This window comes from Blennius ocellaris (genome assembly GCF_963422515.1).
Source record: "Blennius ocellaris genome assembly, chromosome: 19".
In the NCBI taxonomy this organism is placed as follows: Eukaryota; Metazoa; Chordata; class Actinopteri; order Blenniiformes; family Blenniidae; genus Blennius; species Blennius ocellaris.
This window is the reverse complement of record NC_137668.1, coordinates 19,435,419-19,452,856: the sequence shown is the minus strand read 5'-3', so window position 1 is coordinate 19,452,856 and position 17,438 is coordinate 19,435,419. Positions and strand designations below refer to the sequence as shown.

Genomic DNA, 17,438 nt, shown 5'->3' with positions numbered 1-17,438 from the left:
CTCTTTACAAAAATCTAACCCAGATCTGGATGCTAGGGACCTAATCCCTCCACCAAAGCCTTGCTGTTCTTGACTGATCTCAGAAACCAACCCCGCTAAGCTAAAGGCAGTGGAGGCATAGACCTTTTGGCCAAAGGATTCCTTCAGATGTATCACACTAACCCTGCTCTCTGAGCCCGGCCATAGGTGACCGCTGCAAGGATCACAGTCGACCTGCATTCTGGGAAAGCTACAGAGAACACTGAGCCACGGTGTAAAACCAGCCCCGGAGCTTTAGGGTATAGTGGGGGTGGTGGATTGTCCAGTCACAGAGGTTAAATTCTAAACTGCTGTGCTGAGCTGATCTCAGGTCTACTCGGCCGTAGCACGCCATCCGCTGCCTTGGCGTCACTCTGTCTGACTCTATATCAAAATGCAGCTGACCACTGAACTGAGTGAGCTCGCTGTCATCAAACTCGATGCGATCCACACTGCAATAGCTCCAGACTCTCTGCAGTTAATTAAAGTGCTTGGTCACTCAGTTGGACTGTGTAAAGATCCCTCTGTGGCGCTTGAAATAATAAAAGGAGAAAAGCAAAATGAGTGCATACGGAGGGAAAAAAAAAAGTTGGGGTTCTGTTGTGAAATCACATTCAAAGAGCAAACTTTCAAGTCTCTAGTCGGTTTAACTGTGACAACTGGCAGAGATGCAGGTTCAAACATCCTCCCTCCAAAAGAGCCGAGGAGTACAGAGGGGGAGCCTGGGGTGAGAGGACACGTGCCTGTTTCAAGGGTAAGTGTTTGTCTTTGTGATTGTTTCAATATTGGCTTTTTGAGCACGGTGGCATGGTGTAGTCCCCCAGCGGTGCGCCGGCACAGAGAAGCCTGGGGCACACTGCAGGCAATGGAAAGGGATCCCTTCCATCCACCTCCTTTCATCAAGAAAGAACAACACGGGCCTGTGCTCTGCTGTGGCCCCTTGGTCCAGCGCACCAGGGATAATCAGATGATCCCCTTTTATACAGCTTATTAGAGGCATCTCATGCTGTAAGATAGGCAATACCCTCACATGCATGTGCCCCTTTGTAGTGCTTGATGATTTAAGAGGGTTAAGCAGAGTTTTGAAGTGCTTCGAGAATGCACTTTCATACCATCTTAAGGTCATGTGGTGCTCTTATAGCAAAGCTGATAAATGTGAACTGAACATCTCCGAATAATGGTTGCTCTTATTAACAATGACAAGATTAAATGCAGAGGGGGCTAAGAAGAACTAAGTAGAGTTTCCAGAAAGCTGGAGATGCTTATAAAAGAATACTCAGCATTTCTCAGTATCATCGCAGCAACATCTGTCACTGACTCCTTTTCAAGAGTGATCGGTTAAGTCAGTCAAGTCACAGAGGGATGCAGGAACAATGGCACATTGTTTAATGTGAAGGCTTGAAATGAAGATTTGTTGGATCATGTCCCTCTAAAAGGGGGAATAAACTGCATCATACACCACAGGCAACAATAACATCAAGCACTGCACTACAAAAACAAATGTTCACAGGGGCTTCCTCTTGGCTATCTGGTTAAAGCCAAATATTACAAGCCTGTTCTCCCCTTCCTTAAGTTACCCTGTAGTCTCCAGTCGGATAATCACCTCTGTGTTCTGCGGGAGCATCAGGAGTTTCCAAGCCTTTCAACATGTTTTTTTTTCTGTATATCCAAATCTCATCAGTACTCTTTTATTTTCTGTTTGCATTCCTCTCACATCGTGGCAAAGATAAGCACCCTTATCCATTTAACCAACAACCCATATCTTGCTCTTGTCTCTTGAGGGTCACAAGTATATTTTGTTCTACATCGAGAGGAGGCTGATGAACACAGTGTAATTAAAATGTTTCTCGGAGCCTGGTGAAGTGTGAGATACCACTGGAGGAGAGAGAAAAGAGGAAGGGAGTCGCAGCTGACTGCAAGGGTATAAGTGAGGGGGGTATGAAGAAGGGAGAAGAACCAGGGAGCGGGGAAAAGAAGGAGGAGGTGGGGGGATGTAACAAAGCAGAAAATGAAGAGAGACATAAAAGAATGGGAGCTCAAGGAGGTCAGGCCCATCACAGGCTTTAGTGTTGCCTTCAAAGATGCCTGGGACAGGTGGCAGCTCCAGACAATCTCGCACCACAGAGCAGCATCCTCTCAGGAGGAGATAAGGGATTCCTCCATCCAGTTTCTCTCTCTCTCTCTCTCTCTCTCTCTCTCTCTCTCTCTCTCTCTCTCTCTCTCTCTCTCTCTCTCTCTCTCTCTCTCTCTCTCTCTCTCTCTCTCTCTCTCTCTCTCTCTCTCTCTCTCTCTCTCTCTCTCTCCTCTCTCTCTCTCTCTCTCCCTCTCTCTCCCTCTCTCTCCCATCTCGAGGGTTCTCCCAGACGGGCTGCTTTGATGTGGCTCAGTGTGATCGGGCAGCTGTAGGCCACGGGGCTGCAGCAGTGCTGCTGGGCCACTGGGCCGGCGGACCGTTGGGATCCGACTGGAGCGCGGCTCAATCAGCGGGTGCTCTCCGGTGCCCGGCACTTTCAGGTCTCATTAAAGCACTCCGGCAGGGTTAATCCTCTTTAAGGTTTACATGGGCCCCAGTTTGTCTCTCTGCCCAGGCTGAGGGAACCCCTGGGCGCCACCTGCGTGACAAAGACTCAAATCGCTGTGACACAAGTTCTTTCCGTCTGTGCTCCTCCACTCCCCTCGCATGCTCTTCTCACTCGTCCCCTTTTCTTCTGCAGCTCCCACTTGCCTTCCCCTGTGCATTCCGCCTCTTCTTTCCTCCTCTTCCCTTGATAGTACCTAGGCCTGGTTGTAAGTCTTTAAGGATTATTTGGGGGGGGAATCTGTTGACAGGGGTGCAGTAAATGGATTACAACTTTGTCCTTGTTTTTGGGATGCTGTGAGGAGGGGAAAGGGGAGAGATCAGGAGCATGTGCTTTGAATAATGAGTGAGGCAAAGAAAAAGAGAGACCGAAAGCAGGATTAACTCAAAGAATTAGGAAAACGATGCAAGAGTGAGGGAGAGGGTGAAAGAGAGGGTAAGGTGACATCAATACAAATAGTGCAGAGAGAAAGGAAAAGAGAATCTGAGAGTTGCACATGCTGGTGCACTCGTAAGACCTCATTTGTTCGGAAGAATTAGCCACTATCTGGCCTCGCAGAGTGCTGAATCCATTTATCTGATTCCTGTGTCAGTGGTCTTTGACTTTAACTGTAACGCCCAAGTTTCTTTAAGTTGTCCAAATAATGGTCTTCTCACTTAAGCAGGATCAACGATGGAAAGTCAATTTACTGAATGGAAAAATTCTTCATTATAAAATACATAGCAGGATTGCATTTGTTCAAACTTGTAGCATGACAATCAAGAGGGTACACCACTCCCAATGAATACCACATCTTTTTAGATGTATTTGTCTACTTCCTGAGAAGGCTGGTATTCATAATAGGGTTCTGTCTTGCACAATCCAGCAGAAAGGCACAACTGAAAAAGCTCCTGATAAGTGGTTCTCCATAATTCGTACTAATTCACTGTATATGTCAGACACATCCACATGCTGGTTGTTCTTTTGGCCGAGCAGAAAAGGTGTCTGGGTTTGGTTAGAGTTGCAGCCCAACCTACCCAACTCTTTCAATCTTCATCATAACTTGAGTTTGACTGCAAACTCAAATATTCACAGACATTTTATAAAAGATTGCCTAAACAGGATACCATTCTGCAACCGGGTGTTTCAAGAAGCAACTTACCAACAAGTCATTTACAAATCTTATGTCGGAGCACCCTTGACCACACCACAAGGGAAATTTCTTTTAAATCTTTTCCTTCCTTGATTCCCCATTGAAAGAAAAATGGTGTTCATCACAATTCAAATTGAAGAAAACAAAATAGCGAGTCTTGAAAATGTATTGTTCACAAACTACAATTCTTGTTTTAATGTCCAGCTGCGGTCAGTGGCCTCTCAGCATGACTCAGAATGGAAAAGTTGTCCACCCCTCTTCCAAGCAGTCCGCGGGTTATTAGAATGCAGGTGTACGAGCCTCACAGTCACTATCACAGAGACACATGCAGTTTCAGTATCACCTGCACAAGCGGCCGGAGGAGGAGCCGTGACAGGGGACTATAGAAGGTCACTCTGTCTGATTGCAGCTGCGGCAATCACATGAACACGGTCACCCAGATACAACCTTGACTCACATACAGTGCACGTCGCACTGAATCAGAATAGTTTATCATACATTTTCTCTCATGCATCTAAAGAAGATCTAAAAAAAAAATATTACAGACTTGAAGGTAAAAAAAAATAAATTTCTTCACAAAACCCCCGTTTCTAAATAAAGATGTGAAATGAAACTCTGACCGAGAATTGGCCTTGTATCTGTAGAGAGCAAATTATCCAGTGACTTGAATCAAAAGAAATGTAGCAAAGTCCTTGTGAGTTAACCAGAGTTTTAAATCGGCTCCCTGTTTCTCTTAAGACTTGTTTTTTGGAGAAATTGACGTGTGAAAGAAGTGTAAGTGAGAGGTGTAGCGTTACGTTTCAGCAACTGAACTGCTGTCTTTTTCCCAGCTGGGTGGGGAAGAGGAGACCAGAGGGTGCAAAGCGAGAGAAAAAGGGGCCAACGCATCGCTCTTTGTTCTGCTCCCCAGCTTATCCCAATCTGGAGAAATTCAGCAAATGTAGGAGATAGATTGTCTCTCCGCAGAGGCCCGGCCCCGTCTCCCTGATCCATACAGGGATACAGGGAAAGGGAAGTGAAAAAGATGCTGCAAGACTGAGGTCGGATGGTGGGCCCCCGAAGAGTCCTGGGTCTGCTGTGCAATTGAAGACTGATTTGGCTTGGAAAATTTCTTACATTTGCTGTAGTGTTATTGCGGAATACGTTTGACTTTTGTAGGTGATGTGAATTTCACTAGACCGAAATTTTACTTAATTGCAAAACTTATTGAAGTATTTTCATGTTATAGAATATCATTATTAATAGGTGCTGGACTCGATAGAAGACGAAAAGCAAAATTCTTCTTGTATTAGCTCGATGAATTTCTCTTCTTTTTTTCGAGAAAGAAAAAAATCAAGTATTGGCTAGATGCTTTTCGGTTTAAATATCCCTTGAGTCAATCTGTAATAAATAGGTTTATTTCAAGATCCGCCAACATCCAGATTATAGAGCATGTTCCTCCCACTGAATGAACAAATAAAATCCTGATTTCAAAATACTTTGTCTCATGCAAAGTAGAGTTTTTGGCTGATTGCCTGGATTTTTTTCATCTTAAAGGGTGTTGTCAATAACAATTATTAGCCTCCCTTGATCATCTTGTGCTTGTTAGATGTGAAACAGTCTTTATATACAGTCTGCGACTGTCATAACTGTTGCACTTGAGATTTTTCACTTAAAGTTAATTTCTGATATTAATATGTCTACATTACAGTTATATTTAATTCTCTTCATAAAAATGTGTTCTCATGAATAAAATTCTACCATCTACTTTTTCTTTTCAGCAAGCGAGAAATTCCTCCCATGACCCCCTTGTTGCTCTGTTGCGCCCCTACGGGATGCAAATAAACCCTGCACTCCTGAAAATGATAAAAGTTTTGCATGAAAAGTGTTGCATATCTTCTGAATGATATATGAGTAAACCAAACCCTTGGAGGGAAAAAAAAAAAGCCTCGCACTTAACTTAACAAATATTGGCACAAAGAGATGAGCTGCTTGCACATTAAGTCCCAGAGCAAATATGCATAGGCGTGTAGAACCACGACGAGAAAGAACGGGCATTGACTGACTTGTTCAGTCTAGACAAACAAATTACATCTGACAGCAAGTAGCGAAGGAATGTACACTCGAATGGGAAGCCTGTTATCGTGCAGACGGTTCTCTTTTTACCACTCATTTTCTCTCTTCTGTTCTTGTTTTCCTTTTTTTTTCCATCTCCCCCCTGTGTTAATTACTTTTACCCACAGAAAGACTGTTCGTGTTCAAGGGTGTGAGCGCAACTGAGCAGAGAGATGGAGAAATGAAAAAAAACAAAACAAAGGAGAACGCAGCGGAAGAGAAGGGAAAAAAAAATCTATTGATTCACAGAGGAAGGGCAGAGTGTGATCTGCCAGCCTTGCGTATATGATGAATGGCAGAGAGATTGGCAAGCCGGCACTTAACATTCTTCTGTTATTTAACCTCTCTGCTGGCTTTCTTCTCCCACTTTCACACTATTGCTCTTTACTGAATAAAGACTGTTTTTTTATCTCCCTGCTCTCTGGTGCCCGAGTGTTGCATACAGTAGAGAAAGCTCTGCACAGCAAGAACATTAGGCTAATTTATACAGCGGTAATTAGGCCATTAGACCTGAAACAATCTGGGACCTGTAATTAAGCAAAGCGCTCCAAAAGTCAACAGCAACTCCCATTGAGCTTAGCTAAACAGTCTCCCAAAGTGTTATTTACATGTCCAAACAGCTTGAGGTCTCGGTGTAAGCAAACATGATGAGAGGAGGGGTGCGGAGGGGATTGATCAGGGAGGGGATTTGCCATCACATGAGAGGCGGCTTCCAAAATGTTACCACTCCGTCTCGGGTTTCTTTAACTGCGACTCGTGGCACGCTGATAAAAAGATGAAAGGCTCAGTGTCACATTTCTGGAGGAAAGTGGGATCAAAAGTGCTAAACACACCAAGTCATGCTGTTCAGGCACAATTACCCAGTCATGCTTCTCTGGAGACATGTCATTTGTAGGAAAATTTCTTTTGTAAAATTTTGCACATTTTGCAAAAACATATATATATTTTTTTGTTTTATAACGTAAGTGATGAATTTCAAATAAAGCAATAAAACTGTCCAGTAAAAATGATTCTCAAATCAAACTAACAAAAAAAAGCCCAACGGTTATCATTATTCTAATAGTATTAAATTATAATTTTGTCATCTCCATGAAACACACCTTTAAAAAAACCAAATAAAAACATACTGCAACAACGTCATACCAGGACACAGACCCAGTCCTACACATCATAAACTTCAACATCTCAACACTGCTTGGTCATAAAAATAGCTTACATTATACGAGTCAATGTTGTGAAGCATGTCACAGTATTTTACTGCAGTTATGACAAGAGTCATTTAAGTTAAAGTAAAAAAAAACGTCCAGGCTGTGAAATGTTTTAATCATAAATAAGGAAGTGCCATTAAGGACTGCTTGACAATTGTTTTGGCTAACAGCTTAAAAATCCTACATTTATGAGAGCGGTTGTTTTGTTTTTGTTGTTTGTTGAATCTTGTTACATCTGTTTACCATGTTTCTTTGTGCGTTATTACATCTGCTGTGCATAAACTTCACTGAGGGATATACAAAGGAAGTTTCAAAGTTTTAATGTCGTCTGACTAATTTGATTTCACATTTGACTCATTTCAAAATTTGAAAGCTAAAATTACATTTAATGAAACAAACTAGCTTTAAAATGACAAAAAAAGAAAAAGAGCTGTTCTAATTCCCAAAATCCACTTCCAAGATTCACAGATGAAACCAAAGAGTTGCAATATGATTACCAGAATTGTAAAATAACTCAAACCACCTCTACATTTTGAAGTATGGTAACTTTTTGACCTTTGTTTATAGAAGCAACCTGGGAGGAAAAAAAAACAATATTCATGTTGAACAATTTACATTTCAAGAGGTCAGACACTTCTCCATATCTTCAACGGGAGTTTGTAAAACTGTAAAACACCAAAAAGACTGAAATGGGGCCCAAATCTAAATTCTTCCTTTTTGTACATCAAAGTCATGTACATGTGCTTTTATTCACTTCCAGAAAGAATCAACAGAAGTTGCAAACATGCAAACAGACGAAGTGTGGAGCATCTTTCATGCACTGCGGTGCTGTCGAGTGGCGGGATGTGACTGTGGGCCTCGCTGCCGACGAACGTGCCTGAACAGTGAGATCATGAGCGGGGAGAGAGGTGGCATAATGAAATCTGGCAGTCACAACCCCGGCACAAGCTTCATATGTTCCACATTAGCAATTCACAAACCTCTGGAGCAGGCCCCAGCAGCCCTTTTCCCCTCACTCCGCCTTAGTTGCTGATGACAATCTGTCAGTGACTCTTTGTGCTCTTGCGGCGGAGCGTCGGCGAGAGGTGCGGTGTTTATGGAAGAGAGTTTGGTTCCCGAGCCGTGGGTGACACTCTGTTAAGAGCGGAGTCACTGAACTCTCACCGGAGATGATATGGGGCTTGGGTTTCACCGTCAAGACAATAAGCTCACGATGCTGAGTTGACAACAACAGCAAAAAAAAAAAAAATAGGGGGTAGGAAAGAAATTTGTTTGCATTATCAAAACCGAAATCAAAATTGCGAGTGGCAGCTCAAATTTGCAGCGAGTGTTGCATCACGTATAGTTTCCAAAGCTGGGTGAAGATCCTTTGTGGCAAAAACTTCCATTATGAAAAGGAGATTAACCAATAAGGATATTTCAAATGATCGGCTTTAGGCTTTATCCTCCTCCCCTTGTCCTCCCCCTTCTTTTGAAATAATTCAAGTGTCCAATAAAGGACAAGGCAATTACTATCCGCTCTTTAATGAAGCGGAAGCTGGCTTTTGGTCCTGAGCATGGTGTGTTTGTGTTGAATTAGAATTAATGAGCCCGGTCAAAGTATGCTTCTAATTGCCCTTTCATTAAGACCCATTTGTAATCATGTCTTAATGACTTCCTTCTCCTAAAAGACTGAAAATGAAAAAAAAAAAAAAAAAAGGAATAAGCCAAAAAAAAATGAATGGTGCAGCTTGGAAAAGTTGCACCGAGGTCATTAAAGTGAGGAGGAGTTGTGAACGGCTGCTGAATCAGTCTGAAAACTCTGAAAATCATTACCGCTTCTCTGTTTCAAGAGATTAAACAAAACTTTTCAAACTGTGGTGTCCAGTGTTTACAGAATCCTAACTTTCATGGGTTGACGTTTTTTTTTTTATCCAAGCCTTCTGACTTGGCCAAACGGTGGTGTACCAAATGCAACCTGGGGAAAACTGTGGTGATTACATTTTCTATTAGGAATGCTTGGGCTGTTGCGGTGTGTGGCCTCAATGGGAAGGTAAAAAACTGTGACGGCGTGTTTTGGCTCCCTGTGTGCCTTCCAGCTGTATTCTGTATTAGAGCATGAGAATACCCTAGAATATCCAGAAGAGCAGGGGCAATTTAGTCCCGGAGTAAACAGTAAGGAGTCCCTACAGGAAACACTGGAGATGGATTGCAGGATGAAGTCCCCCCCCCCCTTCCTTTGCTCTCTGTTCTTTGTGACTGTATACATTCCCTCCAGTGACACGAGGCCTGTTTGCCTTGCTAATGGAGAGCTGCGCTCGTGTAAAAGAGGTGGCAGACTCTATTTAGATAGGGCCATGGTAAAGTAAACTTCTGAGTGGGATTTAAATAAACCTCAGCGGAACGGTTTGCCATGCGGCGGAGATGTGGGCAACAGCCAGAGGAGTGAGCGAGGGCGGCAGGAGGGGAGGGGAGGGGAGGGGTGGGGAGGGGTGGGGAGGGGAGGGGAGGGGAGGGGAGGGGAGGGGAGGGGAGGGGAGGGGAGGGGAGAGTGGTGAGAGAGTAAGAAAAAGGGGTCCAGTCACGGTGCAGAGTTGTGCTGAGTGAGGAGCTCCAGAGACATAAACAAACGGGGGATCTGGGTAATTCAATGAGGAGTGGCGGATGTGGGAATGAAGGTGCATGTTACGGGGGCGAAAGGGTGGAGCTTTAAGAAAAAAGAAAAGAAAAGGAAAAAAAGATTTCACAGTTTGTAATCTCCGGTCGTCCCACATTGCCCAACATGACAGAAGTTACTATGAAGTTCCTGCTATGTGGGCAGGGATGAGTGAGATTAGAGAACATGGAGCTTTTACTCCCACCGAGCTCGTACACGGCGGCGCAGAGACCCCGGCAAACCTTAAAGGTTCATTTCCGTGTCTGACAACCGAGAGGGCCGACAGCCCGGGGAGTTGAGCTGTGGAGAGTAAACAAAGCTGATTCTGCCCTTGTCGAGCACCAGCCCATCCCTACATCCCAGCATCCCTTCAAACACCCCCCCCCCCCCCCACACCCCCCACCCCGGCAAGCTCTGGAATCAGCCGAGGTGAGCCGAGCCAAGACTGAGTCATCAGGAGAAAACTATCAAACAGACAGAGACAGAGCGGTCAGATACTTGCCAGAGCTGTATGGAGGAGGCTTTTCTCACTTATCTCTGCTGTTCCGCAAACAGGATAAAAACTGTTGCCCGATCCGAAGAAGTTTGCATAAGTTCTCTTTTCACTTATTGAACACTGACAGCCAAAATTATCTGTGGTATTCCTGGTTTTTTTTTTCTTTGTGTCTTTGGGAATAGTAGTCCAATTATTTGGCCCGTGCAACTCTTTATGACTTTCTTGAATTCCACTACTTTTATTCTATCTCAGTTTACTCTGAAAAAGCTGAAAATATTTTTCTCCAGAGCTTAGACACAACATATAGAGGCTTTAACTGTTTGCTGAAGGTGTGTAAGTCAATACACAGTGAACGATAGTGGTGGCTATCTGCATCAAATATTGCATTTTTCTCAACTGATGCTATTTCACATGTCAAAGTCAAATTAATACTTTTGGGAAAGATGGATATGACTTGTGGGAACATATGTATAAGTTTGTTGCCCTGGACAGAGCTATCCAAAGACTCTAAAAGTACACAAGTTACATCACCCGGGTGTTATGAACTGAGAGCATCCAGCTTGATAGACAGCAGTGTTACCAGGATCTAATGAAACATTCTACTATATTGCATCATGGAAAGAACTGGTATCCAGAGTTCTTTTTTTTTTTTTTAAGCTATACTAGAGTCTGAAAGTCAGAATATCCTGTCCTCTGCTCCAAATGGTGTCCTCACTTTTTTTATTAGCATATCTTTATCTTCATTATATATTTAATTTAGTTGCCGTACAACTTTTGGTATTATACAAGTTAGGAAGACAATTGAGCTGGTGTCAAATTACAAGTGTTCATTTCTGCATATAAAGGACATTTGGTGACTGATCAACTTTTTTTCCTCCTCAAATAACTTGTTTCACACCGTGAATGAACCATTGATTAAACTGTTGATATTCAACCTGTCACAGTGAGGTTGATGTCACATTTTCAAGATTAATTTTAAACATGTCAGATAAAGCCATAATAAAACACTTTGGCAAATCTCAAGTAAACATGTGAACTGCCCACTTCTTTTTGGACTGAAAGTTCCTGTTTTGACAGGGACAGTGAACTGATCACAACTCGTGCTTTTAAATTTGTATGCCTATTTATGTACAACACTTTGGTTAAGCTGTGGTTGTGTTTCAAGTGCTCTAGAATTAAAGTTGAGTTGGGTTTGTTGTATCTGTCAGTGCTGAGCTCATTGGAATGTTTTGGTAAATCCCATATTTACAAGGGGGTCTGCAGTCTTTTCTTAGAGGTCATTCTTCCCCATTCCCTATTGGAAATATGTTGACAGCCATTGAATTAAATAAAGCAGGATTCTTAAACTCCAGTGAGCTGGGAGCCACTGCAGGCATTGCTGTTTCATTGGACTTTGGTGGTCAAGAAATACAATGTTTCTCTCAAAATGTGTTTTTCCCCTCTCAAATATTGAAACATTGCAAAATAATATGAATTTAATAACAGATCATTGCAGATCTTTTCCCTCATACTTACACTTATAGTTATATTGTCTTCATATTTAACAATATGAAGAAAATAAACACCTTAGTTTCCAGAACATTGTCTTCCTCTTGTTGTTTTTCCCCTATACTACATTTTTAGATTCTTAGAGCATACTGCAATAGGGTCAGTGTAAGCTCCGTACCGATTCATACTGAGCTTCTCAATTTTAAGATCGAACCAATAAAAACAATTCTTAAAACACTTACTTTCTAATGCAAGAAGTTCGAAATAAACAACATCGAAGTGGTTGCCTTGTATTTGTAGCTGCTTGGGTTCAACCTGGAAATGATCAACACGGAGAATGTACGACTGATGAGGTAAGTGGCCCAGAGATGTGTTCAGGGATCAACACCTGCTGCGTTGCCCAACCATGCAGCTGCATTTGTCATGACCCAACACTTGCAGAGCTGTCGGGCACCCCACCGTTTGGCCAGCTGCCCTTTGGCTCATGCTTGGAAATGTTTACAAGCAAAAAAAACCCCAAAAAACAAACGACATAGCCAGCAGGTTTGCAGACTTTCTGCGTGAAGTTATGCAGATGTTGACACATGCTTTGCTGCAGGGCGGTGATACGCAACTTGGCAGCGGTCTCGCTAACTGGCAATAAAGTGACACATGTTCTTACAGTGAGAAGTGTTCATACTTTGTGAATAAAAATGTGATTTATTTGTGCGTCTGTCATTTTTCTGTTTACGACGTTCTGCTCAAGTTGCGGTGTCTGGCTGAATCGGTGCAAAATTTCTCCAACTTATGACCTGCTTGTCTCAACTTGTCCAAAGATGGATACTCCACTGCAGCACAAAACACCAGCTCCAGTTTAAGCTTACAGCTCGGAGTGCAGTTGAGGTTCGAGGATGAGTGTGTACATTTGCAAATTCACTCTGGTGGCAGAACACTAGTTCCAATTTCAGGGGTAAAAATAGAGAACAGCTCAGAAGCTCATATTACGCAAATGTTTTAATGTTTTATCTGGAGGGGGGGGGCCTCAGGATTCTCTCTGGCAGTGGTGACAAAACACTGCAATGAAAAAGGATGTGTTTGTTCTCATTTTGTATGTCTCATTGGTTGTACTTAAACGTTATCCTTTGTACAAAACCACATTATGCTTGGCACGGTGAGAAATGTGCCGTTTGGCGGCTTTTCTTATGGTTATTTATCTCTGTTTATTTTTGAGCTCTATCAGCCTTGAGGCATTTGCAAAGACTTCCTCAGCAAACAGTTTGGAGCCACGCAGCTTTTTGCTCGGCACGTTTTAATGAGGGCTCATTTGGGTGGGTCCGCCGAAAGATAGCCATCACCCACTGCCTTTCATTATAGCTGCTGTTTAGTTAACTCAGGAGAGAATGAATTCACATGACTATACCCTTGAAGAAGAATCTGGGATCTCTCGATGTGTGAAGAAACACTGCTCATATTTCCTCTGTTATTTTTTTTGTTGTGTTCCTCACAGCTGCTCCTCAATTCTTCCCGACTTTCCATCCTCCAGTGCCAATTGACGACAGACACGCCCAGGGACGTTACATCTATGAGCCTTCGCCTGTGCCCCCGCTTCATGTGTAAGTTTCTCAAACTCAAGTATATGCTCATAACTCACTCCTGAGTTGGCTTCAACTTAGACATCTTTCTTGACAAGAACTAATGAGATTTCGGTCAAATTGATCTCAAACTTTGTTGAATTAGAACGCAATCAACAATTTAAGTCAAAAGTCGAACCTGCTATAGTTCTAGCTTCCAGTCATTTGACTTGGTTTGATCAGCTACTCTTAGAAAGGCCTTGCACAGCCTCAAAAAGGAGCCAGATAATAAACAATATTATCAAACTTTGCTAGTGTGTTAACATTGATGACGATCGGGATATTTATTGATGTCAGTGTATAACGGTTACATTGAAAACACATACCCAAAGGACGAGTGATCTAAAAGTGCAAAATTGCACTTATTTCGGGATTTCAGGACTCACTCCTACAGCCCTCGCTAAACAAAACTGACAAGGCAATTCAGCTGCATCATGTGAAGCATCGACTCCCCCCACTCTTTCACCTACACCTATTAATGGGCGATACAAATCAAGCCCCGAAACTTCCTTCCGCCCATGGGTGTGGAGCATCCTCCTGCTGGATGCAGGGCGCCTCTCTTTGCCTTTCAGGATCAAAGGCCATGGCCCTGTACGTGCGCAACATGATCCGCATGTCAGAGACACGCAAATGAACATGTGTCAGAGACATGGAAATGAGAGCAGGGCGAGGGAAGCCTGGGAGCACGCAATTCTCATAAGAACAGTGATCAAGCCCTGTCAAGAGAAGGAAGCAATGCCTCCGCTGACATCCACCCATCTCTGACAGACACAGATGGGCTCCTGACACACCAACTGTATACAACCACCACCAGCCTCTTCCAAGCATGTGCACATACACTACATTAAATATGAAATCGGGTAAACACACGCCTCAGGACGAAGTGAGGTAAGTAATCGCAGGAAGGGTAACTGTTAATACACCTCTGATGGCGCTGGCCACATCATCAGAGAATTTCAAAGCACTTTTCCCCGTTCGCTCTTTCGTCTTTTACTCACTTTTTACTCCCTCCATCATTTGTATTCTTTGCTTCCAAATAACAAGCGCCACAAGTAGATGCTTCATCGTCCTTGTGGCGCTTGTTTCCTTCCCGCAGACACGAAGGAAGCGATCATCGTGCGACGAGGACAAATTGGATGGGGCAGCTACTTGGGCCGCATTATGTTTGATATTCTTCATCATTATCAACTCAGCCCCTTTTTTTCCTCCTCCTCAGGAGTCATATCTCTCCCTTGCTGATGTGCCACTAAGCGTAATGAATTTTTTATGTCGCCCCCCCCTCCTCACTCTTCAGCCTCCCCACCTCCGAGCCACCCTACCTCTCTCAACCCCCTCGTCTCCTGCTCTGGGGCTGCAGGAGAGGAGGAAAGGTAAGGAGGGGGGCGAGGGAGAGGAGGAAATAAAAAAGGGAGGTGATTGATGCCCCGTGTCACCGCAAACAAAATGGCAAATATAATTTAGCATTTAGCTTATGCGGAGATAATGGGGCGAACACGCGCAGCCAACACAGGCTCAAACAAACAGCCCGGCTTGTTATCCGTCAGGAGTGCTTTGGTACGACGTGGAGCGCATGCGAGGGAGGGGTGAGGAGAAAAATGAGAAGGGGTGGCAGCGGCGGTGGTAGAGGGACAAAACAAGAGCTGGGGAATTGAATTAAGGCAGAGAAGTTACGCGGCAGCCGGCGTCTTCAGTCACTCCGTCCGGACAGGAGTTATCTGCTCGCTTGGTTTGCTGTCACTGGAGACACGGCCATGTTCTGCCGTGCTACTTAAGGCCTATTTATCCAAACCATTAAGCATTGAGCTGTTTAATACGTCATGCTACGACAAGGGGAAACTATTTGTCATGATTATAAGACAGCTGTTGAGTGGCTCTCCGTATTTAAATCAAGTCCATGGACTCACCGTGGCAAGCGAGGTGTGATCCATGAGCTTACGAGGGGTTTTCATGTGGAAACGGTCCTCTTTTTCAGCTCGCTTGATTAAAAAAGCAGCTCTGAATCCTTTCGGTGAGAAGCAGGACTCATCACTTGTGGTGTTACAGCTGCGTACAACCACCTGACGGCAATTTAAAGGAAATTACACTCCCAGGTTTGGGTTTTGTGCAAGTTTTAGCTGTGGCTAAACTTTTATGGCCGTGAAACTGCAGCCAAAAAAGCAAATCTCTGGCCGCATTTAAGTGATGCCTTCTGCTCGGCAATGTTGCTTGTAGCCAGCATGAGCAAATAGGGCCAGTCGACGTATGGCTGTCGCTTCAGGGAAATGGAGGACAGGAGGCGGCTTATGGAGAAATATTGAATTGTTTTAGGACAAGTTCTCCTCGGTGTGCAGAATTAATCGTTATTAGCTCTCTCAAAGATATGCCTAAGTACACAGGGACTATTATTGCAGTACTTCCCCATGCAACCTCTCATTACGGCCTGTAATTACAGTTGGGTTGGCCCTGCGGCAGTTCCATCAATCCAGCCGGCTTCCCCCCGCCACGCACGCAAAAGCCAGCCACCACCGGGCGTCCATGGCTGGAGAAGAAGAGGGAAAAAAAAAAAACCACACCACGAGCACCCGGCAGCTTGTTTCCTCTCTGCCACAATGACACATCCACCATCCGTACGCAGCAAATGAACAGAATCATATCCTATTACCGCGAAGGGCCTAATTGAAACATGTTTATTTATGGCCCTCGTTTTGAGACGAGGAGCGCGCGTTAGCAGCGCAGCTAACGGGCTCCAGCGATATGAGGCTGTGGAATTAAATTAAAAGCTCATAAAATGAAATATGCTCTGTATTAGCTGTTTGACACTTAATTTGCCTTCAAATGAGCAGAGGAAATCACAAATTAACTGTCTTTGTTTTTTTTTTTTTCTTCCCCCCCCCCATCTTTACCTCACCTACCCTATTAGGCAAGGGAGAGTGCAATTACAGACAGAGGCTAATCGTTTAGTTTATGAATTCTTGTGGGGAAGGTACCAATGTGCCATTCAATATTAAAGCCTCGGGGGGTCACGAGAAGGAGGCGGGGGCCCCTTCTCGTGGTTGCTGGAAAAAAGAAAAACAACATTTCAGAGTTCCAGCAGCTTTGGTTCAACTTGAAAATAGTCCAAACAACTGGCAGGAGCCTTTTACTGACCGGTCTTTTCTGCCTCGAGGCCGATGCTTCTGCCTCAGTGTGACTCTGTGCTGGAAGCGTCATACCTCCAAAGAGAGAAAGAAGCTTTCCTGCTCCAGAGAAGATGCTTCCTGCTTAAATAAACACATTGACTGGGTGAAGAGTCAGTTCTCCATGGGAGCTCTGGTCCCCTTGTGCCACCACTATTGTGTGCGACTGGCTTAATGGGAGTTTTTTGGAAGTGGGGGGGTGGGGGGCAAAGAGAAGAGAGCGCTTCTTTCATTCCAGCTTTATTGCCTGACCACAGTACACAGCAAAACAAAACAAGCCTCTCATGCGAAGCTCCAACGGCGGCTCTCAGTCACCCGGAGACGGCTCGCAACAAACAGAGGTATTCGCCACAAGTCAATTATCAGCATCAGGGTTTGCTCTGGAGTCCCGGGCCCTCGTGCTGTGAATGGGGCCACTAAAACAACAAAACATTCTTATGGGATAAGCAATTGACTCACAACCTTCTGCTCACTCGCTTCGTGCGAATCCAGAAAAGACAGGAGTCGACCTGACAGTCAATTTAAAAGTCTGTAAAGTTGTAAAACAAAGAGCACTTTGAGCTTTGAGGTTTTATTTTCTAGTTTGTGGGTTTATGAGGAAATTTCTGCCCTCGTTCTCGAAATGTGTTCTTTTTTCCCCCAAAGGAGTTCAGCTCAAAAACAACCAAATTCACCTGTCAATTTATTAGAAAGCACTTTAAGGGAAATGGAAATTGAATTCTTCTCAATAAAACAATATTGTTTGCTTTCCTGCACATGAATGGTTGATAAAAAAAAAATGTATGGCTAATGCACAAGTATTTTCTATGAATGCAGTGGTAAAGTGTGCTTGTGGGGGGCTCACAGTGGGGTTGGGTTTCCATGTTCCCGGCCTGTGTGGGTATTTCATTCAGGAGTGTGTGTGTGTGTGTGTGTGTGTGTGCGTGCGTGCGTGCGTGTGTGTGCGCGTGTGTGTGTGCGCGCGCGTGTGTGTGTGTGTGTGTGTGTGTGTGTGTGTGTGTGTGTTCAGCTGCAGGCTGGCCT

The 17,438-nt window shown here is 44.0% G+C and overlaps 1 protein-coding gene across 2 annotated transcripts in view; it reads left to right on the top strand.

Annotated features, from left to right (window-relative positions):
- Positions 1–17,438, top strand: part of gli3 (GLI family zinc finger 3) — a 97,123-nt gene that overhangs the window by 39,550 nt on the left and 40,135 nt on the right. For both annotated transcript variants that reach the window (XM_080515084.1, XM_080515083.1), the window contains exon 4: positions 13,137–13,242. In XM_080515084.1, coding sequence (XP_080371210.1) covers positions 13,137–13,242 — 106 coding nt within the window. The remainder of the gene's footprint in view (positions 1–13,136; positions 13,243–17,438) is intronic.